Here is a 24,771-nt window from a genome sequence, read left to right as displayed (position 1 = left end):
GAGCCCAACCCGAGCACTACACAGTGGCCTAAGCTTCATCTTCTCACTGCAAGTCTAATTGTGGAGTTTCCTGCAGCAGCTTTCAGAGGACTCAAAAGCACTCGGCATAAGCTACAAAAAGAGGAACATGCAGCTGCATCTAGAAGGCTGACATCTCACAACGCTGTATCCGGTGTCAGCCGGAGAGTGAAAAAGAAAGGGAAAGCCACCCCAACGTGGGCAACTCAGAGAGAGACTGTCTCACCAGCCCAAGTGGGCAAAGATTGCCGCTACAAAAGAGTATGACGGGATATATTAACTACCTGCAGACTGAAGTATGTCTCACCCAGAAGATCCCAAACCACCAAGCCTGAGCGTGCCACCTTTGGTACCAACTCGGAGGAGGTATGCTGTCTAAATAACCAGCACTACTTCCTGTAGCACCTATATATATATGTATATATTATATCAATATTTTGGCGGGGGGCGGGGAAGAAGGGAGTCTTCCATCCACACAATGGCCAGACTTCAATCTGTTTGGCTTACCAGGCTCAAGAGCACCACAACACCAGATAAACTAGTCTTCCCCATCAGGAGATAATCCCATTCCTCTAACATCCTCTGACCCAATGAACCCATCCCTGACTACAAAACTGTTGTGGTCATTCCCTGCCTTCTTCTCCTCTTACTTTTATCACTTGCGCTGCTGGCCTTGGCAATCTGCCTGCTTCAATTTCCATTATAGTCATTCAGGGGTGATCCAAAGACCAAAGAGGAGGTCCAGCACTGGCTAGAAATCTCCAAGACCAGTGAAGACAGAATTGAGATTTCCAAAAGTCAATGCCTCTCCCTGTTCCTCAGGGATAAGGATACCATCGGCCTTGTAAAGCACTTTGAAAAGTTCTATGAGAAAGCTAGATATCATTAAGGCCCAAAGAGAAACTTTTCACTGGCCTCGCTGGGCTTTGGTTAAGGATCTGGGGAAAGTGTTTGCAGTGGATGTGACAACCTGTCTTTTCCAACATTCAGAGCAACAAGCTGCTTACTGTTCCTGCTCTTCGCAGCACAAGTGCCCACTTAAACGACTCCCCCACCCCTCTGCAACCTCTCCAGAGGTCCTTGTTGCCATTAGGAGAAGGCAGGGAGGGAAGCGAAAGCGCCACTCACCTCTGACCGTTCTCTGTGAGTGTTCACTGCTTCAACGTTCAGACAGATGGACTCAACCCGGCAGCCTGGAGAGGGGAGGAAAACAACAAATGAAGGGGTGGCCAACACAAGTTCTGGTAGGGCTTGTATGATACTAGGGCCCAACCACCCCAGCCAGGATCAGGACACCACTGTGCAAGGCACTGTGCACACTCAAAGGTGCGGGTCCTGCTTCCCCATCGGGGCTTCCAGCTTAATTTTTAAACAGGATGCAACTACCAGTAAATGCTTCACTGAAATGTTCAAGCTGATGTGTCAAGGAAGTGTGGGTCACTTACCATATGCCACGGGGGTCAGCTTCAGCACGGTGTGGAGGGGACATTTCAGGTAGGGCATTTCAGCTGCAGAAACAACAGGTGGGTTATCAATGGGATGGGCAGCATAATCCATTTTCCAAGGGGCTGAGCTTTGCCCCAGCTGCAGGGGCTGGCGGGGCAGCTCTTCCCTTCATACAAACTGCAACGCTGCCTCCGCCGTATCTACACAGACAAAGCCAGCGCCTGCCTGGGGCTGCGCTCTCAGCCAGCCCAACATCCCACGTTGGCAGGATCCGACTGGGAGGCCAAGCATCTCTCCTCAACAACGGGGGGACAGAACAATTAGCCTCTCAAAGCAAACTTGGAGGAATAGCACTGCAGCAGCCCACAAGCTGGAGTAGAGGCCAGCAGCTGGTGGGCTGAATTGCTCATCCCATGACATAGCCGGGATTCAGGTGATAAACCTGTTTAAAACACTGAGTGTCTGCAGGGTTTGGGCTACAGGACATGCTATTTTCTTCCAATTGGTTTATAAGAGCTGCTGCAAAGGACCCCATCCCCTTTCCCAGAAGCAACGTACCTGCGCTCTTGTCTAGGAAGTAAGCCAGGAGACACCGCATCACCGCCTGGTGACAGATCACTAGGACGTTCTCTTGCCTCTCCAGCTCCATGATGACCGGTTCCAGGCGCTGCACTAGATCTTGGTAGGACTGCAGAACAGAGAGAGATACTGGAGATAAGCACAGAGGGCAGAGCCAGGGTCTCTCAGGACTCAAAAACAGTCTTCATTTTGGTTTGCCAGCAGGGATCCTAATTTAGACCAAGCTACACTTCTCTCCCACAGACCTCTTGAAGTCTGGGCTGCTTCTTGTGACTAGGCAACTAACAACATTCTGCATTGGCACTGCAAACACGAAGGGTTTATTAAGCATAATGAATCACTACATCTCCGAAGTTTGCTTTCTTATGAGACATTTTAAGCTCTGGAGGCCTGAATCATCTGAGAGATCTCCAAGGACTCTACCGCTCAGACGAAACCAAGAGTGGTGTCTAGTGGGAAGTTTACTAAACCTGGGTTTCTATCGGTCATCCATGAGAAATAACTATGCATGTGTAAGCTTGAGTATCAACAAAGATTTTGTGTTCCCCAGTTTATTTGGCTCGTGCTTATTGGTCCCTTCTCCGTAAATAAGCCAACTGAACTCAACGCTTGCACCGATTGATATATCGCTCCCCAAAAATGTCTGACCAGCTCAATCATTCTCCCAGCCACTTGGCCAGAAAGGAAACTAGAGAAGGGAAGTAAAGCAAACTCCTTCCCTATGAAAGATGTTCAGGTTCGCTATACAACTAGATTCTAATGACTTTTCTTCCATCTCACACACCCTTTGAGTGGTCCTAATGACTGGAATGACTTTGATTAAGGTACTAGACTCCTAGAATAATTTTACAAGAGCCCAGCAGAGTCTGTGTTCACATCTAACTTCTGCTTTGACTCTCAGAAATGCTGCCCCATCTCCTCTGCCCGCTGGGTTGGATGGAAAGCCGAAGAGCTCTAGAATTACTACAGGAAGGCATGGGGTGTTTTGTTAGTCAAGTCTGGGAGGGTTTCCTACAGACCTACCTCTCCAGAAGGGTAGCGGTAGTAATATTTGTCCTGATCCCGCAAGGCAAATTCTTCTGGATACTGTTCCTTGATTTCTTCATAAGTCATCTCTTCACATACACCCTGAAAAAACAAGATGCCGCTGGAGTTATTTACTGAACTCTATACGAGAGAGCTGCAGGTTCCCGTTACAGCAGGTGCCAAGGGGCCTTGAAACGAACACTTTTCCAGCCTGAAGAGCAAAACTAGTGCTTTAGCGATCTAAGTAATCGGCTCTGCGGTGGCACTGGGTTGCAGCAGTTTTAATCTGGTAGGTCTGAGGTCAAAGTTACTGAGCAATTTGGCAGCTTCCATGTAATCCACAGCCAAGATCAGAAGCAGAAAAGGAGAAGCCAGGAAGCATATGGCTCCAGCACTTCTGCTCGATTTAACCCGAGAACTGCGTTCACCCTTCAAAACCAAACTGGGAGACAATAGTCCTTCTTTCTGCTTCCTTGCCATTCCAGGCATGGGAAATTTCACTGCTTGTGAAAGCTCAGTACCTGCACTGTCCAGAGCTGGGCATTGAGTCAGCTTCCCCATCCCAGTGCTACCTGGGTACTTCAGTCCTCATCCTCCTCTGCTCTTGCAGCAAAGGCTCTCAAGGACATAAACAGCCTCTCCAAAGCAAGCAATGATGTGTTAGACTGGGGAGGTGACTCCTAAAGCCTTGCCTCCATCACCACATTTGGGCAGAGGCAAAAGGCTGATGCTTTAACACACGGACAGTGGGAATTAGTCGCAAGTAAGGCAATTAAGATGCTCACCGCATCGATTTCATTGAGTGCCTTCCACTGCTCGTAGGGCAACTTGAGGGCTTCTGCCGTTTGGATTGTCCTTTTCATCTGGCTGGTCCAGACTTTGAGGTCCTTCAGGTTCTGCTCCTCAACAAATTTTTTCAGTGAAATGGAAAACTGCAGAAGGTAGAGCAAGAGAGGGGTTAGTGATCTGCATCCTGTCTTTGCCATCTGCTGCCAGATTCACAAGTGCTTGTTTATGTACTAGGAGGTCTGCTGCTTTCAGAAAAGGACACATATGCAGCACCAAGACCCACCCAGAGAGCACAGGCAGCATGTCTCATGCACAGCATAGTACACAGCCAATGTGCCTAGCCAAGTTACACCCACTCGAGAGGGATTTTTCCCCTTACCTTCTTGCCCCTGTTGGAGAGTCCCGAGTCACCCCCTATCTGCCCCTTGAGGTTGAATTCACTCTCGCCGTGTCGGCAGAGGTAAATGGTGCGGGGCTGGACGTGGATGTTCATCAAGTAGTAGACGATTCTGCTCTGGATGTGATCCTGGACCCTGTTCACAAGGAACCTCCGCCCCACGTCGATCACTTTGATCAGAGAGAGATCCCTACGGAAATCATGGCAAGGATCAGTGGTGACATGAACTGGGGACAATTCCACGAACAAAATCTCCAAGCCTGGCTTGTGAAACATCTTGGTCAGGATATAATCCCAGCGTTAAAAGGATTTGTTGTCGAGAGATTTCATGACTTCCCCCTTTACCTAGGTAGTGTCAATGTGGATTTTAATCTCCATATGCCTTGTAGTGGATTGTGCTCTCTACCTAAATCATGGATCAATTTAATCTCTTTTTTAGTGCTACAAGATGAGATTGGGAATGAGGCAGCATTCCTTCATGTGGTTCCCAAAGCTGGAGACAGCTGAGGCCTAGACCACAGTACTTATGAAGGGTCAGAGGGCAGGCTGTCCAGTCCCCAGACTGGATGTCACACGACCCAGGACATACTCGTGAACAAGTACAGAAGGTAAATACTGCAACCCTGCAGACAAGGACGGACCGTGTCTGGAGGCGCTTAAGGTGGCAAGGTTCTGGTGAGAGGATGTACTAGTTGGGGAGGTGGTGACCCAGGTTTAGGACCCTGTCCCTATCCCATCCATAGACACCTTCAATACAATAGTGTCATAAGGTTCAAAGCAGCACCCAAAAGCTCAGCTGCGGTGCTGAAGCTCTGCAGTCTGCAAACAGGCAGAAAAATCTCAAGAAATCAGCAAGATGCTTCGCAAAAGGCAGTGAAAAGTCAGACCTTCTCAGTCTTCAAAAAAGAGTTTGAATTTACAGTGAGGATTGGAGGCTTACACAAATTTTATTCTAGCACATTCACCTCTTCCAACTGAGCTCTTTATTACTCTTTTCTCTGAGGACAAAAGGCCCTTAAAAGCAGCCTATTTAGAAGTCAGCAAAGCTTCTTACCGGTCATAGTCATCTGGGTCAAGTGGCTGGTAGCTGGACTGGTAACAATTGATTCTCTTCATAAAGTCCTCCATGGCATCAGTTGAGTTACAGTCTCTGTAATCTGGGCTGGACAATTTAACCTCCTGCAGCAATAGAGAAAGCAAATCAATAAGTCTTTAGAAAGCTTTCAGTGCAGACAGTCTCCAACCAGGCTACATATTTAGACTAATCAGATTGTTTCAATATCGGGTATCAGAGTTATTCCTAGAGTCATTGGCTGGGTCATTCACAGTTGGCATTTGGCAGTTATAAAAGATAATGCCAGGGAGGGAAGAGGGGGAGGAGAAAGTCAATGTAAATGGCTGGCAGCAATCATGTCAAAGTCCTGCTCCCTAAAGACATTTCCACACACTAATAACTTTACAAGTGACATCAAAGGCAATGGGATAACTCGTGTGAGTTAAGTGTGTATGCAGGATTGGGGCCTTTTGTTATGGCTCTGCTTTGTTTCCTTGTGTAGCATCTAGAAAACATCTGTTCAACATCCTGCACAAAGGAAAGTTGTATGTATCCAGGTTTAGTTTTGGCTCCATTAAGGTATTATCTAACTTGGAGATTATCCAACCAGGGGTTTTCTTATAGCTATTTTTTTAAAGCAGAGGGAGAAGGTCTGGCTCGGGAATGCAAATACTACCTTCCCCCATAAAATCACTCGGAGCTGCACTTGTAGAAAGGTAGCCAGATGCACCCTCCTGCATACCATCCAAGTGCAGCCTCACATGCAACTCAAAGCCATGCGTTTCATAACATTATAGGGAAGTAGGGTAGGAAGGAACCTCATCAGGTCATTTAGTCCAGTCCCAAGCTCAAGGCAAGATGGCTTGGATGCCTTCATTGGGGACAAAGCGCCAACCTGCTCTGGAAAACTTCCAAGGTGGAGCTTCCACAATTTCTCTAGGTAACCTAAGTACCTCCTAATCTCCAACCTATATTTCCCCTGCACCTTGCTCCTAAGTCCTGTCCCCTATAGCCCCAGAGAAAAGCCCATCTCCATCTTCTCTAACAATCACCTTTCAGGTATTTGAAGACTGTTACCAAATCTTCACTTCTCTTCTCCAGACTAAATACCCCTAGTTCTTTCAGCCTTTCCTCATAAGTCATGCCTCCCAGACCCTTAATCATTAACTAGTTGAAACGGCACCAGTAAGGAAGTTCTATACAAAGGGGTAAAAGGTGCAAGACACTAACACAGGATGCAGCTATATTGGAAACCCCAGCACTGCTAGAAAACCTGCCCAAGGAACTAACATCTGTTGAACTTAAGGCACCCTGCCAAGCCAGTGCCACTCCAGACACTAAATGATTGGGAAAGTTTTGATAAGGCTGGAAGAGTGCCAGATGGAGGAAAGTGCATTACAGTGAAATGTACAGGTAAATCAAGAAGTACCTATTAGCTCTGACGACTAACAGCCAACAGGTCTCCTCATATGACCGAGGAGCTATAAGACAAAGTACACCTTTTTGTCAAGAAAGTTGCATAGTAATGAGGAAATAAGCCTTGTGGGGCTGCTTTTACAACAGATACACATGAGTGCTGTTTTCAAAGGCACTTTGGTTGCCTGGGGACTCAAGTGTCAGGGTCTGCCAGTGAGATTTTTAGACTCTTATTGTCAAATATGTGTGTATGACATATGCACTTGTTACCCATTAATGCATTAAAAGTATAAGGATCTGCAGAGCTCTGAAGAGACTGAACACATCTGCTCTATGCTGATATCTCTGTGTTGCCACTTCAGCTAGAACTACGTGAAAATATCTGCCCCAGACAGATTGTAAATCGTCAGCCGGTATAACCTGGCATGGCACTGTTGAATGAATAAGCTGAGTGCTGGCTGGGGCAGGGGTGAATTTGTGCGAATTCTGGTTTTAACGAGAAAGCAGCAGCTTTCTATTCTTACCATGACATTTGTGGCAACCACTGTGGGGTCGTTGCAAACGGATTCGATGAAGAACACCTACAAGGCAAAACAAAAGCCAGTTGAGGACAGATGAAACGTGTAAAGTGTATCACATCCAGCCCTGTTCCCACCAGCCCATGCAAGTCTGCGTGAAGATGTATGCGTGTTTCCCTCCTCGCTACATCATCTCCTCTATCCCTCTTGGCTAGGGATCTTGGCAGTGTGGGAATTTTATAACTAGCCTGAGACTCAACAGAGCTAGATATAATTCCTTTTTTCCACCACATATTTCCCCAATCTCGGACAAGTCGCTTCACCTTGGTTCCCTACCTGTAAAATGGGACTAATGCCACCTGTCTACCTCCCATGGGTGTTCTTAGAATAAAGAAGTGTGTGTGGTAGTATGGCAGTACTCAGCTAGTATGATAATGGGGACCATACGTTCATGCAAGAAATAAGTCTGACACATACTGACCTTGAATCTATTCTCTTTGGCAAAGTTTAAAATCATTCCTCTTCTCTCCTTTGTTGTATTGGTGGCATCAAAAACCTTTAAAAAAAGCATCCAGAAAGAAGTTACCTTCTGAAGACATTAACATGCCTCCTAGGGAGCGCAGCCCTATCCTGACACAACAGGCGTTAGACTCAAAAGAACTAAAGTAACTTTGGCTCAAAGGGAAAACTGATTCCTTGGACGACGCAGTGTTTCCACCTAACGCCTTTGTGTTTTAAAGATCAGTATTTCTCCATCCTTCTTCTGCCTTCTAGATATTACTTGCATATTTCTATGGGTTTGGATGAATTCAGTCAAGAATAAAGCATTCAAAATGGTGGAGTGGGGACACTGCTGGTTATGAATCTGGACACCTGGGTTCTAGCCCAAGCCTTCAATGTGGAATTGGGTAAGTCACTTTTTCTGTGTGTCAAGTTTCTCCCCCTCTGTTTAAAGAAGATGTGGCATTCATGGGAATATCTGAGAGACACCAGGGACTATGATGACCATAAGAAGCTGGAATCTGAAGCCTTGCTATAATCGTGGCAACACCTCTGTCTTGAGGGAATGGCCCACAGCAAATAGGTTGCTGCAGGAGAGTTTCAGCAAAAGCTTGTCTCTGTCTGCACTTTCTGGGGAATATTTTGAAGCAGGGGAGATGGCACTCTTCAGTCTACTGCAATACCTCTCTGAACTTACCGCGATCTGGCCACCCTCCTCTGACAGGTACGATTTGACATCTCTCAAGGCAGCTAAGGCACATTGTCTGCAAGAAGAAAGTTTCTCAATTAATCGGAGATGCTTATGAAAGCCACCGACGGGCTCTAGGGACTCGGTGTTCTAAGGCCTAATTGTCCCTCAACTTCCACCTACGATTCCTAGTACATGCAAAATCAACATCCGTTGATCTACAAATCAACAGCTGCGAATGCAAACCCGCACTGTGTCCCTTCCTGCTCAGTCTTGAGCAAGACACTTCGCACTGACGAGCTCTGGTTTCCCTGCTGGCAAAATGAGGAATCCCTTCTTGCGCATGATATGAGAACGTATGAAGTAATAACTGCAGTAAGTCGAACAAGAACAGCACTGCAAAGGGTAAAGGTTATTCAAGACCTTGGCAGATAGTTGCGCCATCGTGTTCTTACAGGCCCTCGGTCAGATTAAAAGGAACTTGCGCTCCATTCACCAAAACGGACACCCAAAAGAGTAACTGGTATGTCTGTGCACTGAAGAGGTACCAGCCTCCAAGGATGAACTCCTATGGGCTTGATGCGGGTGCTCAGCACCTCTACAAAGTCAGGCCCCGAGAAGGAGATGTAGAGTGAGGGTGGGAGATCGAAGAAGAGAGGCCCAGACACTGGTCTTGGTTACAACAATCCCAGCGCAGTCGGCAGGGTTTTTTCTCCCAGACTTAAGGTTGAGTGATCAGAGCAGCCTGGAGGCAACCGTAAACTTACTTCCGGACTTTCATGGCCTCCTCATTGTCGGGGCGGAAGAAGTCGTAGGAGCTGTAATGCTTCACGGCTTCTCGGCGATACTCTCCCACGTTGAAGACTGAAAGGGAGCAGTGGAAGAGGGGTCAGTCAGCATGATGGCACGCAGGTACACGGCTCGGCAAGCTTCACTGGCAGGGGCAGGAATGCAACGGGGTGCATGCAGAACCCATCAAGGGATGGACTTGGGCAGAGACATCATCTCTGAGAGACTCCAGTCATAAAGGAGAGAAGCGCTGTTGGGTTCAGCAGCCAATGGTTTCACTGAAAGCAGGTTAGGTGACCGTGGTCTCCTCGAGGAGGACGCATAATCACTCATAGGTGGAAGGGTCAGGAGGTATGTAAATGGTGCGCCATCGCGGTTCTGACAAGAACCGCTCCTTCTCCAGAGAGCCGGGTGCGAGAGACACCACAAGCCACAAAGCCCTGGGGCATTTATCTCCACACATGCATTTTGCAAGCTATGCACCATTAGGGCAGGAACAGTCACCCTTGGCCTCACCTTTTGTTGGGACACCGATCCAATTGAGGTAGCGTGTCAGCTTCTTCGAGATGTAAGTCTTCCCACGAGCAGGAAGGCCAACCATAACGATCACCGTGGGGGAATTCGTTAGCTGCGGCCCACATGCTACAAAGAGGAAAGAGGAAAAAAAAATTAATCATAAAATAAACCATGGATCCCCGAGCTTGTTTTGCTTCGGGCCTGCCAGGGTTCATAAACTGAGCATGCAACGTTCCCTTGGTCCTTCAGCAGGCGGAGGAAACTGAATACCTCCGTTCCTGATGCCCCATCTTCCCCTGGCTCCCCTGCTCGGCTCAGACAACTGGCATTAGTCATGAAAGCCTCCAGCTGCAAATCTGCTGATTCACTTTTTGCAATGTGAGCTGCTGAATGAACGCGTCCGAGAGCAGGGGCCACGGCAGACGGCTTTGTGGTCTTTGGTCACTTAGTAACTGAGCACGATGCACCGGCCAAAGGAGACCGAGCTAGGCCCACCTATGCATCGCCTCCACTACCCGTGAGTGCTGAGAAGTGGCTGATCATGCATGTGCTCGCCTTCCCCTAGGCACAGACATGCAGGGCAGGGAGCAGGTGAGACCGTGCAAGATTAGGAGTCGGGGTCCTACTGCCTGCTGTGCCCCAAACTCCTTCTGACCTCAGGCAAGCTACTGCCCCTCTGTGCCTCAGTTTCCTCAATTACAGGGGAGGTTATATTATCCCCATCCCAAATGTGCCCCAGGGCTAATTCAATAATGAGCCAGAGGAAGGCAAACTACTAGGATCAGGTTCCAACGCGTGGGTTGAGGAAATGTCAAAGACACATTTCAAGGAATTTAACATCTTTCCTCAGGTCTCTGGACCGTGAACGGGCCTCCCTGCCCCCACGCAACCTTTTGGTAACCCAGATTGTCTTAAATACAAGGCAGCGATTCACGGAGATTCAAAAAGGTACCAGGAAAAATGAGACCGCATAGCACCGTCTCCGATTCTCAGACTGAGTGGTCAGGACTGAGAGGTGCCCAAGCAGAGCTGTCGGCTGCTGCCAGTGCCAAGATGGCACAGTGCATACCCAAGGGCATTTGGGCTTGCCTTGGGGGATCAGCTGGCAGTCAGCTGAGGCTGAGCTAAACCTCGCCTGCCCTGCTGGCATACGTGACTTGGCTCATTCGTCCTCAGCTCCCACCCGACTCCCATGTTCTTCTCACAACCAGGTGCTGGGGAACAGGGCACCTAGGTTAGCCTGGTGACAGAGAGGGCAATCCTTAGTGCCTCAGCATGAAACCACAAGGGCTTAGTAATGCACGGCAAAGCGGCAGCACAAGTTAGAGCCAGGCACAGGGCACCATCCTCACTCCCCCTCCTGCCACTCTGCAAGTGCATCTCCACCCAGACCTGCAGCACCTCCCTGCTGGCTGCAGCCCTGTCCGTCTGCACTCGAGTCACAAATAGGATGCTGATTTGATGGGAGAGGAGGGAGGACAAAGTGGGACAGCTATATCTGAGATGTACGGGTGTATGCGTGTGCTTAGATGCATGCATGTGTGTATATGTTGAGGCATCTGTGTGTATGTGAATGTATGTGTGCTTAGATGCATGTGTGCACATATGTATGCATGCATGTGTGCTTAGATGCAGGCATGTAGACATTTCCAAAGCCCTGAAAAAGGCCCTTCCCAAAGAGCTCTGCAAGCAGGAGTTACCTGCTTTCCATCAAGGACTCGCACAGAAATGCCACTGAGCCTTGAAAAGGGACAGAAATAAGGCCACCCCCTTCCAGTGCGGGTGAGGTTGCTTAAAAATGGATATTAAAGGGTGATGACTGTCCCTTCCTCTTCCACTGACCACACACAAGGCATCTATTGTGGAGCGGGTCATTTTTAGCGTATCCGGTGTCAAGGGACTGATCCTCAATTCTTACATTAGAGTGCAGCCGGGTACAAGGACAGGTTAACTGTTTAAATGCCGGCCCCTATTTCATTCAACCCAATTACATCACCAACGAGTAGTGAAGAAAGAGTTAACCACCCTGGCGATCTTCAAAAAGTGTCCCGATGCCCACCTGGCTGAGGCCATCTGATCCCAGCGGTCTTTCCTGCCCCAGGGCAGGGGGGCTGGACTCGATGACCTTGTAGGGGCTGGAAGGGACCTTAACATCTATGAATCGGGTCCCAGTTCTTAGCCCTCTCCACCTCTGCCCCAGGCATGTCTTGAAGGCAGAGATCTGGTCCAATCGGGAATCTAAATGAGCTGGAAAGTTTCTAGGCTACTACGCTGCTCACAGCCACAGCTGCATGTGCTTCTGTTTATACTGCCCTCCGCACCGTGGCATCTGCCACGATAGCCGTGCTGGCCCAGCTCCATCGGAAGAGCCCCCTAGTGAAGATGCCGTGTGTCAGCAGTAGGAGATTTTTTTTTTCTGCTTGCTTAGCTAGACCACCACACACGACGACAGACAAAAGCCCTCTTCTGTCAGCATCGCTGTGGCCACACAAGGGGTTTTGCCGACATAGCGATGTGGGCCGGACACCCCTCCGACAGACATAGCTATGCCAGCAATGCTTTGTAGTGACCCGAACGGTGGCTTCAAATGTGCCCAACCTCTTAGACTTCACATCGAGCATAAAACCAGCCTGAAAAATACTGGTGTTCTGTACCATCTATATAGGCAACTTATTGACAGATCCCTTTTATAAATGAGCTCTTTAAGGATATTTCCTCTCTACCCTGAGTCTCCCCACACTTCAAGGCTCGGTCCAATTCCCATCAGCCTCAGTGGTATTTGGGACCAGGCACTTATTCCAAAATGACTGATGCTACATGGTCTCTGGATGGCTTAAGAATAAATAATTTTTCAGTATCGCACCAACTTTCTTCTCCTTTGTGTAACACAATGCAGGGCAAAAGTAAGGGGGGTATAGAAAGAAGAAGAAAATAGCAGCAGCAGATGGAAACAATCCAAACAAAGGATAAAGCAAGGAAGGATAATGAACAGGAGACTCCACTCAGCCTTGCTCTCCTGAATCCCCACATCTCTAGACTCTGCCTGGCACTGGAGACGCTCTCCTTTAATGCTTCCCTGTGGATCACAAAGTCGCCACGTTACTAACCAAGGATGGCTCATTTCAGGGCTCGCTCATCTTGGAGCATGATGCAGCATTTCGGGAGTTCCCCGCCTTTTGCTCACATCAGCACTGCAGACTTCTAACCCCCAGCCCCGGGAGGGTCAGAGGTGAAGAGAAGAAACTTAATTTGCTCCCCTCCCCCATGCCAGACAAAGGGTCCCATGCACTGAGCCAGGAAGGATCTGCCAAAAGCGCTCAACATTCAAGAATAAATAGATGCCTCAAAGGGGAAGGGCATCCGAGGGCTTGCTCTAAATACTCCCTTCTCCTTACGCTCCACTCAGTTCATTCAATCAGACTCTACGAGCGCCTGCTCACACAAAGCCGTACATCCACAGCGTCCCATCCTGAGAGGGTACTGAGCCAGCAAGCAGCTCCCTCTGTCTCGGGCACCTGGGTCTTTTCATCAGCTGGCCTCGGTAGGGGGTAGGGATCTGTTTAACAATGCATGCCACAACTTCAGGGCTGATCACGAGGGCTCCCTAAAAAGAAGCACCGCCAAGGAATTGGTCACCTTCTTCACTGAGACCCTGAAGCCAACACGCTGTCTCCAAGGGGCTCCAAAGAGCAAACCAGGAAAGCTGCCGTTATAAAATAAGACAAAGGAGTGCACTGTAACCAAGGCACGTGCTGCCTTTAGAAGATGCAGCCAGCATCTTTGGAAGCAATTTATTACAGATGCCTTCTAATAGGCAGAAGCCAGTATAAGCATGTTGCGGTATCCACCGCGGGGTGGGGAAGAAAGGCAATGCTTCCTTAGATGAGAAGGCTGCTGCAGCCCCAGCATCCAAAAACTGGCACTGGGATAGGAAAGAGCATAAAAATGCCGCATATAAGGCACCTTCTCCCAGGCATTCCTATAGTGCTGATCATGATGCCTCACCCATATTCTTTTTAAAAACCAGATAATGCATGTATGCCTATGCACCCATCATCTTTATGCAACCACAGAATGATACTGCCAAGAATTTCCATGTCTATGTGTGCAGGTATACACTGTATGCTCATACTCAGGGAAGGCAGACCCCCAAGCCATGCTCAGATCCAGAGAGCACAGAGCTCACACGCATGTGCAGGCACTGGCATCCCCTATGAGAGTGGAGGCGAGAAGGAAGGTACCAGCCATTCATGCTCCTGCATTCCCCACGCCCCCTCCCCCAGCAAATGGCTCTGCCCATTTAACTGGCTGGAATAACTTGACTTCACAGACCCTACGTGAGAGACGTGCAACTTGACAGAAATTGAATGGATCGCCAGGCACAGCCCAGATTAAGGCATCACTTTGCATCCATTCAGAGGCTCGTGATGAGAAGTCAAACAATTAGTCTAATTGTTTCACAGACACCAACACAGCATTGGAGCCACCAGCCAGGGAAGCCTTTTTGATTTATACTTAAATAAAACACTCTCACTCCCACCTCACCCCCCTCCACCCCCTTCACCCACCCACCCCAGGATTTTATTGTTTGCATCCAAAAAAAATCCCTGCTGTGGTTCAGGTTTGCCCTGCAGCCTGGACCAGTTTTGTTGGTGCCCTTTGTTTCATTTAACCCAAACAGTTGCAAATAAGGGAAAAAAAAAACCCAAACCAACAGGCCCTTGAGGCCGAGCTGCATAAAAATTGAACCACCGCATCCCACCAGGATGGGACCTGTCCTAGGCTAGGGGAAAAGGACTACTAGATGCATCATCCTATTCCCTAGTGCCTTCACCAAAATCTCCATCAACCAGAACTAAGTCCCTTCTCTCTCCAGCAAGAAGCTGCATCTCTCTCCTGCGAGGATCTCTGCGGATGCTGGAGTAACAGGCTCAAACCTGAACATGTGAACGGCATATCCTACGGGCGAGGTAGCTAGCTTCTCCAGGACCGGAGACCAGCTACCAGATGGTTGCTGCTGATAGCCATTTCCTATTCAGCTTGCATTATACCCCCGGCATCACAGGATCAAACCCCCGAGGATCCAACCGTCCCTGCCAAAGCCAGAGGGTCTGGCTTCCTCTCCTTGCCAGCCAGGCTTGCATAGCTTGAAATCTCTACTTCCACCAACAGAATTGGTGTCCTTACACACACACACACACACACACACTTCTCTTCTTTCTCTTTCTGTCTAATCACCAAGGAAGCAGCACAGTGCCTGCCTGGGGTTTTCCCTAGCCGGCTGCTGGGCCAGCATCACTGATGGAGGAAGCAGCAAACGTGCGCCCCACGAGCAGCACCACCCACGAGGGTGCAAAGGGGCCTCAAGGAGCTCGGCCCCTCCATCCCCCCCTCGCCTCCGCTTCCCAAAAGCAGCAGAGACAAAACTCCCACCAGCTGGTTGGTTGTATGGGCTCCTCCCCGCCCCCTACCACCCCGGGCTGCCCCCCCAAAACATAAAGGGAGCACCCATCCCCATCCTCCCGGGTGGGTGCGCAGGGCGGAGAGCGCGGTTTCGGCGCCGGCCCCGCGCCACGTGCAGCGCCGAGCGCCCCACTCACCTCGGCGGGGCGGCGCGGGGCGGTGGTCGCTGGGCAGCCAAATCTTCTGGATCCGGCTCTGCGTCAGCTCCATGGGCATGGTGGGCAGCGGGGAGGGGGATGCAGCAAGAGGGAACGTTTAGACACTAGGCAGCGGCTGCTCCGGAGTGGCTCCGATTCGCTCTCGTGGCTCGCCGGCAAGGCAATGCGGCGCAGTGCCCCGGCTCCCCTCTATGTAGCAGCCGGCGGCCCGCCCAGCGCAGCGCAGCCCAGCCCAGCCGGGGCGGGGCGCGGCTCGACTCCCCGGGCTCGGCGTCGCGCTGCTCCCGGCGGCCGCGGCCGGACCTGCAGCCGCCTCCGCGCGGCGGACAAAGGGGCAGCGCCGCGCCGCGCCGCGCCGGGCGGGGCAGGGCCGGGGGTGCGGGCGTTCCCCGCGTGCGCGCGTGCCTGCTCTGTGGCGTCACAGAGCGCCGCGTTCCGAGAACAATGGGCTCCGCTCTGCTCCGCTCCGCAGTGCGGCCCCCCGCTCAGCCCAGCCCAGCCCCGGCTTTGCGGAGCCCACGGGTCTTCACCACCTCCATCCAAGCATGGAGATGCCTCCACCTCTCCTGTCCCCCCCGCTCCTAGCGAGCACAGACTACAACTCGGTGGATAATGGGATGCGTCCATGCTAGACAGGAATGGTGGAATGAGCTGTGTGGTCGTCTAATCGTCTAGATAATAGTGTCTTCTATATAACTGAACGTCTATCTATCTATATACTAGAATAGACACACATATCATTGTCTGTATTATTCTATTATGATACAGAACACACACACATATGTACATACATATATACATACATGGGGGGGGGTGAAATCAGGGCAAGCAACCTGGGCCCCGTGCTTTGGGGGGCCCTGTAGACAGTGCTGTACAGGCCACACCACCACCAGCTTCTGCGGACAGTTGCCACCCCCAACCCCGCCACCAGTGCCACCGCCATGTGTGTATATTGGGTTGTCAACTGGGGGCACATGTACCCCTGGGGATACTTTGAAAGATCCCAGGGGGTACGTGGGGGCAGGTGGGGATGGAGCACCACTGCCTCACAGGAGCAGGGCCCTGGTGGGGTGAGAACAGGACTGCACAGATGCCTGCTGCCACTTGTCACCCCCTCCTCCCCCTCCCCCAATGTCACCCCGCATCCAGCCATGGGGGTACACATATTAAAAGGTTGAAAACCCCATGTGTATGTATGTATATATGTGTATAAAACACATGCATACATATATGTGCACACATGCATCTAAACACATATTAAAAGGTTGAAAATCCTTTTTGTGTGTGTGTGTGTGTCTGTGTATATATAACACATACATACCTATATGTGCACCCACATGGAGCTAAACACATACACACATACATGCATAGGCCACACACACATATATATATATATATATATATGTGTGTGTGTGTGTGTGTGTCTGTGGGTGTGTATAAAAAGGCTGAAAACCCGTGTGTGTGTGTGTGTGTGTGTGTGTGTGTGTGTGTGTGTGTGTATTCAAGAGGATAGCAGCAGCATGCCCTCTATGAGGATAGACTTGTCCATGCATACTCTGGATCGGGGGTCCCGAGCGGGGGGGAACGCGGGAGAAACTGCAGTGGCAGATTGACGTGTCGGTTGTAATAAATCACCGGCAGAGCAGGGGTTAAAATATAAAGGTGCGAAATGTGGAGGGGGGGTCAGAAGAAGAAGTGTGCGGAGCTGCCCAGATCCCACCAGAGCTCTTCTCCGGGTGTGCACTGACACAGTGGCACAGTTGTGTGTGTAACAACGCTACACACGGCGCCGTGGACAGACAGACGGATGTTGAGAGACGCTGGGTATAAGGCCCGTGTCTGCAGCTGTATAACACGTTGTCTCGAGCAGTAGACAGCTCCGCCGTCTCGGTGCAATGCAGCCGCCCGGACCGGCTCCCGGGGCCCGCAGCCCTGGCGGGCGAGGCGGCGGCGGCGGCCGGGCACGTCCCGCACGTCCCGCATGAGCGCGCGGGAGCGCTCGCTGCCAGCCCTGCCCCGCGGCGCGCACGCCGCTCCCTCGTGCTGCGGCTGCCGGGGGCCGGGCCGGGCCGGGCCGGGCCAGACGAGCCGGGCAGGCCGGTGCAAACCGCAGGCGGCTGCGAGCAAGGAGCAGGGGCCGGGCTGCCAGGGTGAGAGCAAGCCCCGCGCCCCCCGCCGCCGCCTTCTGCACCCCCTGCAGGGCTGAGGGAGGGAGCCCAGCTCATCCCAGCCTCTCGCTACACAGGCATGCATCTACACACACACACACATGCATGCTCACATGCACGAATCTAAAAACACGCATGCATATATGCATACCCATGCATACATCTAAGCACACATATACACATTCCTACATGTAAGTGCACACACATGCACCAACATATACACACATGCATACGTGTAAGCACACATATACACACATTCCTACATGTAAGTGCACACACATGTGTGTATATGTTGGTGCATGTGTGTGCACTTACATGTAGGAATGTGTGTATATGTGTGCTTACACGTATGCATGTGTGCATATGTTGGTGCATGTGTGTGTATATGCATGTGTGTGTGCTTAGATGCATGTGTGTGCATTTACATGTAGGAATGTGTGTATATGTGTGCTTACACATATGCATGTGTGTATATGTTGGTGCATGCATACGTGTAAGCACACATATACACACATTCCTACATGTAAGTGCACACACATGCACCAACATATACACACATGCATACGTGTAAGCACACATATACACACATTCCTACATTCAAAACCCATTCAAAAGGGTTCAAAAACCCTTCGTCAGGCTAAGGAAGCTTCGCAGTTGGTGTGTGCTCTTCCTGGGAACCCGAAAGCTTGCTTAATAACTATTCTCCAACCATTTGGGTTGGTCTAATAAAAGATATCAAATTCACCCAAGGAACCTTGTCTACATATATACACATGCATCTAAACACACATGCACACATACATCTAAGCCAGGGGTGGGCAATTATTTCGGGCGGAGGGCCGCTTACTGAGTTTTGGCAAGCCATCAAGAGCTGCATGACAGGCAGCCAGGGGCAGATAAATATTAATTTTCTAAATTTGGCGGGGGGGCCCATGGGCCGGATAGAATGGCCTGGCAGGCCACATCCAGCCCGCGGGCCACATTTTGCCCACCCCTGATCAAAGCACACATACATACATGTGTCTAAGAATACTCATACATGCATACATATGCGTACACATGCATCTAAGCACACCTACATACATATACACATATGCATACATGTAAGCACACATATATACACATACAGATGCACAGGTACACATGCATACATATACACACATACACACATATGTATGTATATCTACTTGGCAGTCCATAAGGTGCAACTCTACCCTGCCTTCTAGTAATAAGAAGACAGGACTGATGCTTGTATGAACACAGATGATTGCCTCCAAGAGAACAATAATGCAGGGCAGGGGTCTGTATTATCCATCCATTAAGGAGAGAAGGTAAGCACCCTTCATTCTCTTTGAAGCCAAAGGGGAATGATCCAGTTGTGAACACAGGGCTTCAGCCAACCCCAGCCAACCCCACTCAGTTATCAACATGTACAAAAGTCCTTCTGTTAACCTTGATGAGCTTTGGGTCAGGCCTGAATTGAAAAAGGCACGTGTGACAATCTCACATGCAAACCAATAATAAAAAATGCAGGATAATGGAGGGGGAACCCAGCAGCTCTTAATACTGTCCTTGGCAAAGTTAATTTCCTGCAGGATTAATGACCGATTATGATGAGATTCAGACCACAACCTAAAAGGCCGTTTAGGGTCTGGGCTCCCAAGGCATTAATTCACAGGAAATGTCTTGCACCAACCTAGTTAGGGCTTAATTTTTAAATGGATGGGTTTTTATCCTAAGGCTGGATTACTGCCGGTGACCTTTTCCATTGAAAACCATGCATCAACTTGAAATAAAACTGCCTTAAATCAGAACAATAGCGGGGGGGGGGGGGGGGGGGTAGATGTGGATTAGCACTGCAAAGGAGAGTAGGGAAACACAATTAGAGAAAAGTCAGAAAAATACACCCAAGTTGTGAGTGGCACGCTGCCAGCTGTCCCAAAGGCACTTCCGTTAGAGTTTTAGCAAGGAGCAAATTGGCACTATTGGGCACCAGGAGTCTGTTTTAATAGCATTTAAAATAACAAATTAAGCCATTCTGAGGAGCAGGCTCAACTATATTTCAAGTGTTAATTAGTTTTACACAATGTGATTCACCTTCCTTTTTCTGAATGTAAGTGTCTTTTTTGTAATAATCTCATAGAGAATATATATATATATCACTGGCCACAGGTTGTTTTGCAATAAAAAAAAAGTTGTGTTTCTAAAAGGTGACTCAGAGTGATACAGAAAACATGGTAAAAACAAAAAAAACAGTACAGGAGTTGGAGGACTTGGCTGGTGAAAAGGAAATCTTGTGTGTTTTGTGCAGAGGGAGTTACTGGTAGCAACGTTGCGGATGCGGGATTATGTGGATCAATACATTAAACTATATCTTAATTCACATCTAAATATACATTATGTATATTCCTTGCCAAATGCATAGGATACTCATCCTATAGCTGCAAAGTCCCAGATTTTGCTTTGGTCAATGGTGACAAGGGCAATAGATTTCCTCCATTGTGCCATTGGTTAAAGATTTTCCCAGATCATTTTTTTCCAAAGAGTCAAAATGAGTCTGGAAATAGTTTATATCACATCTGGAGTGGAATGGGCTGATCAGATGCTTTCATCACAGCTAACTTATAGTAGCACTAGCTTCGGTACCATTCCCATTGAAATCAGTAGGGCTAGGCACAGAAGTTGCACATAAACCGGGTTAAGTGAGCAGAAACTGGTTTAAACCTGTAACAGAACATAAGTTCAGTGGACATAAACCAGTTCCAAAATGGCCCAAACCGGTTTGAGATAAACCTGGTTGAATGTAGTATCAGCCTTAACTGATTGAGAGCAAACGGGTTTATGGAACTTCTGTCTCAGACCCCTTCCTGGTTTAAGTTCAACCAGAGTCCCCCAGCATCCCAGCATGCTGTGAAGCCCTGGGTTGGGCTGTGCTGTCTACTCCATTTAGGAGTAAACAGCACAGCCCAACCTGGACAAGGCCAGCCTGGAGCAGGGCTGGCCTTGCCCCTCGGCTCCCTAGCCAGAGCAGGGCTGGGGGCATAGCCAGACGCCTACCCCTCTAAAACGAAGGGGTCAGGGAATAGGTTTATTCCCCACTACTTCCCATGTCCCACCAGCATGGACCCCAGCCAGGGTCTGCCAGGCAGCAGCAGCCCCTGCCAGGCATTTCTCTGCTCACTGTTCCAGCCGCAGGGGTATGGCCAGCCCTGGCAGCAACATGAAGCAGATGGAGACAGGGGTTTGATTCCCCACTCCATCTCCTGTCCCAGTGGCATGGACCCCAGCCGGGGTCTGTCTGGCTGGAGGACAGCAGCCTGTGTTAGGGCCCCCCTCCCTCCCGCCTGCTACTGCAAGAGTGCTGGCTGACACGGCTCCACCAGGTAAAAGGGGCTGGGAGGGGGTTTATTTCCCCTTGCTCTTCTCCCCCTGGCACCCCAGCTGGGGTCTGCTTGACCAGAGCAGAACACACCCTGGCAGGCATTTATTCCTCCACCCGCTATCGCCCCTGGAGCAGTGGGGACCATGGCCAGCCCCAGCAGTAGCCTCAAGTGAACTGCCCAGGGAGGGGGGTTAATTCACCTCTCTGTGTCCCACTGGCGTGGACCTGAGCCAGGGTGTGCTTGGCTGCGGTACAGCAGCCGGTGTTGGGTCTCTCCCCCATCGCTGCTGCAGCAGCAGGGGCGGTGGGCATAGGCAAAGGCTGACCGGCATGGACCCTTAGGTGAAGGGGGCAGGGAGGGGGTTTGTTTCAGTGCTCGCCCTGCGCAGGGAGCGATCAGTGGAGGTAACGGTCAGGGATGTCGTCACAGAGGGGGCAGAGGAAACAGAGGAAGGAATAAACCTCCTCGCTGCCCCCTTTGTCTCAGGGGGCCACGCCAGCTGCCTGATGCCTGGCCGCACATCTTCCCCTGCAGCAGCAAGGTAGGGAGAACCCTGACACAGGCTGCTGCACCCCAGCAAGGCAGACCCCGGCTAGGGTCTGTACTACTGGGACAGGAGATGGAGGGGGAATGATACCCCGCCCCCCCGTCCCCGTTTACTTCATGCTGCCACAGGGGGTGGCCATGCCTCTGCCACCGGAACCACAAGGGTGGGGGTGGGAAATGCCTGGCAGGGGCTGTTTCCCCGTTGTCCCTCCAGGCACACCTGGCTGGGGTCCCTGCAGGCCAGGGTGGGGGTTTAAACCCTTCCCCAATCATACTCAGGCCTGCCCCCCATCATAGCTTCCCTGCAGCCAAGGGCTCACTCTATCGCCCCCCAGCTTCTGGCCTGAGCCACTGCAGGTATGTGCCTGCATTTCCTGAGTCAAAAGTGAATGCACGTTCACTTGCAAATTTGTTCAATCTGCGCAGGTCAGACTAATCAATGCTCTACTGAGATCCCTTCCGACCCAAACAACATCTATGAAACCTGCAAAGATTGAATCAATTCAGACTGTTTTTTTTTAATGTCTGTCCCTAGAAGTTTTCCTTTTATAGGATCTTGAAGGGTGGGGGGGGGGTATTTTTGTGTCTTTACTTTATGATTTGCAAGATTTCTCATCCCCCTTCTTATGAGTCTTTGGCTTTTTGGTTTTTTTGTGTTTTTTCTGAGAGATTCAGCATCTGTTTATCCTGCTTTTCCTAAAAGGCTTTATAGATGACTGCAGAGCTGGTAATGTGATGACACCGTAAGAACCCTGGAAGCAAAACCTGACTGAATCCAAAGTCATATCCCCTTGCACTTAGTTTGCATACAGATTATCAAGCCCCAATTTTTTTTTTTTAAGTGCGATCTAAAGTTCAGCAAACACATAGGCCCCTAAATTAACAGCCTGATTCTCCAGGGTGCAAAGGCCCAATTTCTCCTGCTGAGATCAAGCAGCAGACATAGATCGTTGCTGCTGGCAGGACACTCCTGCTATGCTGAGTCACAGAAGTTGACAGAGCAGAAGAGAAACAACCAGTTTCTAGAAAAGAACTTCTCTCTAAAGTCCAGCTGGATGACAACCCAGCTCCCCGTAAAACTCAACGCTTATTATGTGGGTAAATAGCCATTGCTTGCAGCTTCCTTGATATAAGAACCGCGAGTCCTTCAGTCAATTCCCTTTTAGGAGGTGCAAGGTTGGAAGTCCCTCCGTGGTGACCATCTGTGCATTACTCACACCACAGTCATGCTAAATTCCCAGCATGTCACTCGAGGTGAGGGAAGCCTCTGCTGAGAAAAAGGGAAGAAATTTTCTCTACCACTGAGTCTGAGGGAATGGAAAACAAGGGAGGTAGAGAAAGAGGCAGGAGGAGGAATAAAAATAAGAGCTATGATGGGACATTTGTGAAAGAAAGATGCATGTGGTTTGGACCCAACAGACTTCCCGGCCGGGCATGTGGTTTGCCAGATCTCATGCTTTCAATCATAGCACCACCAGAGTAAAAACAACACTGCATGGGCTACTTATCTTTCATCAGCTGAGACAGAGACCACATTAGCCTCTTCTCTAATGCAGAAATGGATGCCTTGTCCCTATCTCTGCCATTTCTATCATGTACCACCCCCCCCCCCAACCTCTTTGTTGATTTTAAAGGTTTCTAAGGTAGCATATTAAATTGTACTTGGAGGAGGGGTTGGCTACAGGGTCTGACTCTGGGGGGGCCCTTGCTAGGTGTTATTCTAGGAGAATCATTTGGAGCTATTTTCACTTAAAGAAAAAAAGAATGACAATGTTGTGTTCGGTGCTGTCAGTCGCTTCCAGCTTCACTCATGGGAAGTGGTCCTCATCCCCTGAAAGTCAAGTCTGAACCTAACAGCCCACTGGGCTGGCACAGGTAATGCATGGCCAATGCCACACAGTGTGATGAGTCGGGCATCACCACTTCCCATGGTTAAACGGCACGTGACCATTCGCAGCTTGGTGCCACAGGGCAGCCTGTGGCCAGAGGGAGCCTCAGATAATCACCCTGTTGCCCGCCACATCTCCTCCGAGAACAGATCTCGTGAAATGGGTGCATTTGCAGAGGGCAGAAGTAGACCCAGAGCAAGCAAAGACCCCTAACGATGGAAGACAGAAACCCAGGTGGAAATGACTATCCAGCTCGGGAACAGCTAAGCTTTTAGTCCTGATCTTGTACACAATAACCACTCCCTTTCTCCCCATCTAGCTTAAGGATGACGTTGTTCTGTGTAAAATACTCCATGGCAGAAATTAATCCCTAAAGCAGCACCGGACATCCAGTTCCTATTAAAACGAATGTGAATGGATGTTCAGCATCCATTTGGATGTTCTGAATACCCCGTCAAGGTCAGGAAGTGCTGCTGGTCAGCCAAGACTTTTCAAACCAAGCCTCTAAGATGCCCAAATACACCTTGAAATGCCTTGGGGTATTGCAGCCTGCTAGCCTAGGGCATACAAGGCAATACATATTTTTCTCCAGTTAAAAATAAACTGGAAGCTTTACTAATATGCAAGGACTGCATGATGGAATTAGGTTCCAGACTCCCTTTGGATTTCGAGCCAGTGGGCTCCTTAGAAAACACTAGCCCCAATAATATAGCCTTGGTCCACATGTTGAATTCTCTCTCCTGTCTCTGCTTTTAAAAAAAACAAGAGAGACCTAAGCAACACGCCCAGCATCCAACCCCAATCTGTACATGCTCCCCCACATTTGTAGAAGCCCAAATCGGATTTTGTACTCGGCAGCTAGCTTCCCTCTCCCTGATACATCAAACTGAAGCTGAATTGACCAAATCCATCAGAATAACAAAATCATAGAAAGGCAGGGTTGGAAGGGGGTCATCTAGGCCAACCCCCTATTCAAGGCAGGGTCATCCCTGTCTAAACTGTTCCAGCCTAGTGTTTGTCATATATCTGCTATTAAAAATTTCCAGTATCAGAGATGATAATATGCAAAGTCTCAGTGACTCAGGGGGTACTTTACATTTTTATCACTGCATTTGGGCAATGTATTTGCTGTGCGTGCAGGGCAATGTCAGGGCATAATGAGGATATTATACCAAACCTCCTCCCCCTGGAAAAATGGCTCCAGGAGCCAATCGTACAGCTCACAATGAGATAATACCAGTGCCAGGCTAATGTGGAGAGATGTTATCGTATCAACAGGGGACAACTGTAATTAGCTTGGGCTATACCTGCAGAAGCAGCCTAGTGTCTGAATGTTGTTACAAGATACTTAAAGCCAATGTGCTTTCTTCCAAATCCAGGAAAAGTGAATGGCAGCAACATCATGAGGTTGCAAAAGAGGAAGGCGG

At 49.7% G+C, this 24,771-nt stretch overlaps 1 protein-coding gene across 4 annotated transcripts in view; it reads right to left on the bottom strand.

Annotated features, from left to right (window-relative positions):
• The window catches only part of PFKFB3 (6-phosphofructo-2-kinase/fructose-2,6-biphosphatase 3), an 86,751-nt gene that overhangs the window by 8,901 nt on the left and 53,079 nt on the right, over positions 1 to 24,771 (bottom strand). The window contains exons 1-13 of one of the 4 annotated variants that reach the window (XM_019487595.2): positions 15,338 to 15,577; positions 9,738 to 9,863; positions 9,200 to 9,296; positions 8,442 to 8,508; positions 7,725 to 7,799; positions 7,250 to 7,306; positions 5,310 to 5,434; positions 4,238 to 4,445; positions 3,855 to 4,001; positions 3,067 to 3,171; positions 2,023 to 2,152; positions 1,464 to 1,526; positions 1,147 to 1,211 (exon numbers count right to left, since the gene is read on the bottom strand). In XM_019487595.2, the coding sequence (XP_019343140.1) occupies positions 1,147 to 1,211; positions 1,464 to 1,526; positions 2,023 to 2,152; positions 3,067 to 3,171; positions 3,855 to 4,001; positions 4,238 to 4,445; positions 5,310 to 5,434; positions 7,250 to 7,306; positions 7,725 to 7,799; positions 8,442 to 8,508; positions 9,200 to 9,296; positions 9,738 to 9,863; positions 15,338 to 15,416 (1,344 nt within the window). In that variant the 5' untranslated portion in view covers positions 15,417 to 15,577. Of the gene's footprint in view, positions 1 to 1,146; positions 1,212 to 1,463; positions 1,527 to 2,022; positions 2,153 to 3,066; positions 3,172 to 3,854; positions 4,002 to 4,237; positions 4,446 to 5,309; positions 5,435 to 7,249; positions 7,307 to 7,724; positions 7,800 to 8,441; positions 8,509 to 9,199; positions 9,297 to 9,737; positions 9,864 to 15,337; positions 15,578 to 24,771 lie in introns of those variants that run through there. The other 3 variants (XM_019487596.2, XM_006274549.4, XM_059725754.1) reach the window with 3 other exon arrangements.

The sequence above is a fragment of the Alligator mississippiensis genome, chromosome 4 (genome assembly GCF_030867095.1).
Source record: "Alligator mississippiensis isolate rAllMis1 chromosome 4, rAllMis1, whole genome shotgun sequence".
Classification (NCBI taxonomy): domain Eukaryota; kingdom Metazoa; phylum Chordata; order Crocodylia; family Alligatoridae; genus Alligator; species Alligator mississippiensis.
Note: the sequence above shows the minus strand (reverse complement) of the source record. Positions and strands in the feature narration are given on the sequence as shown.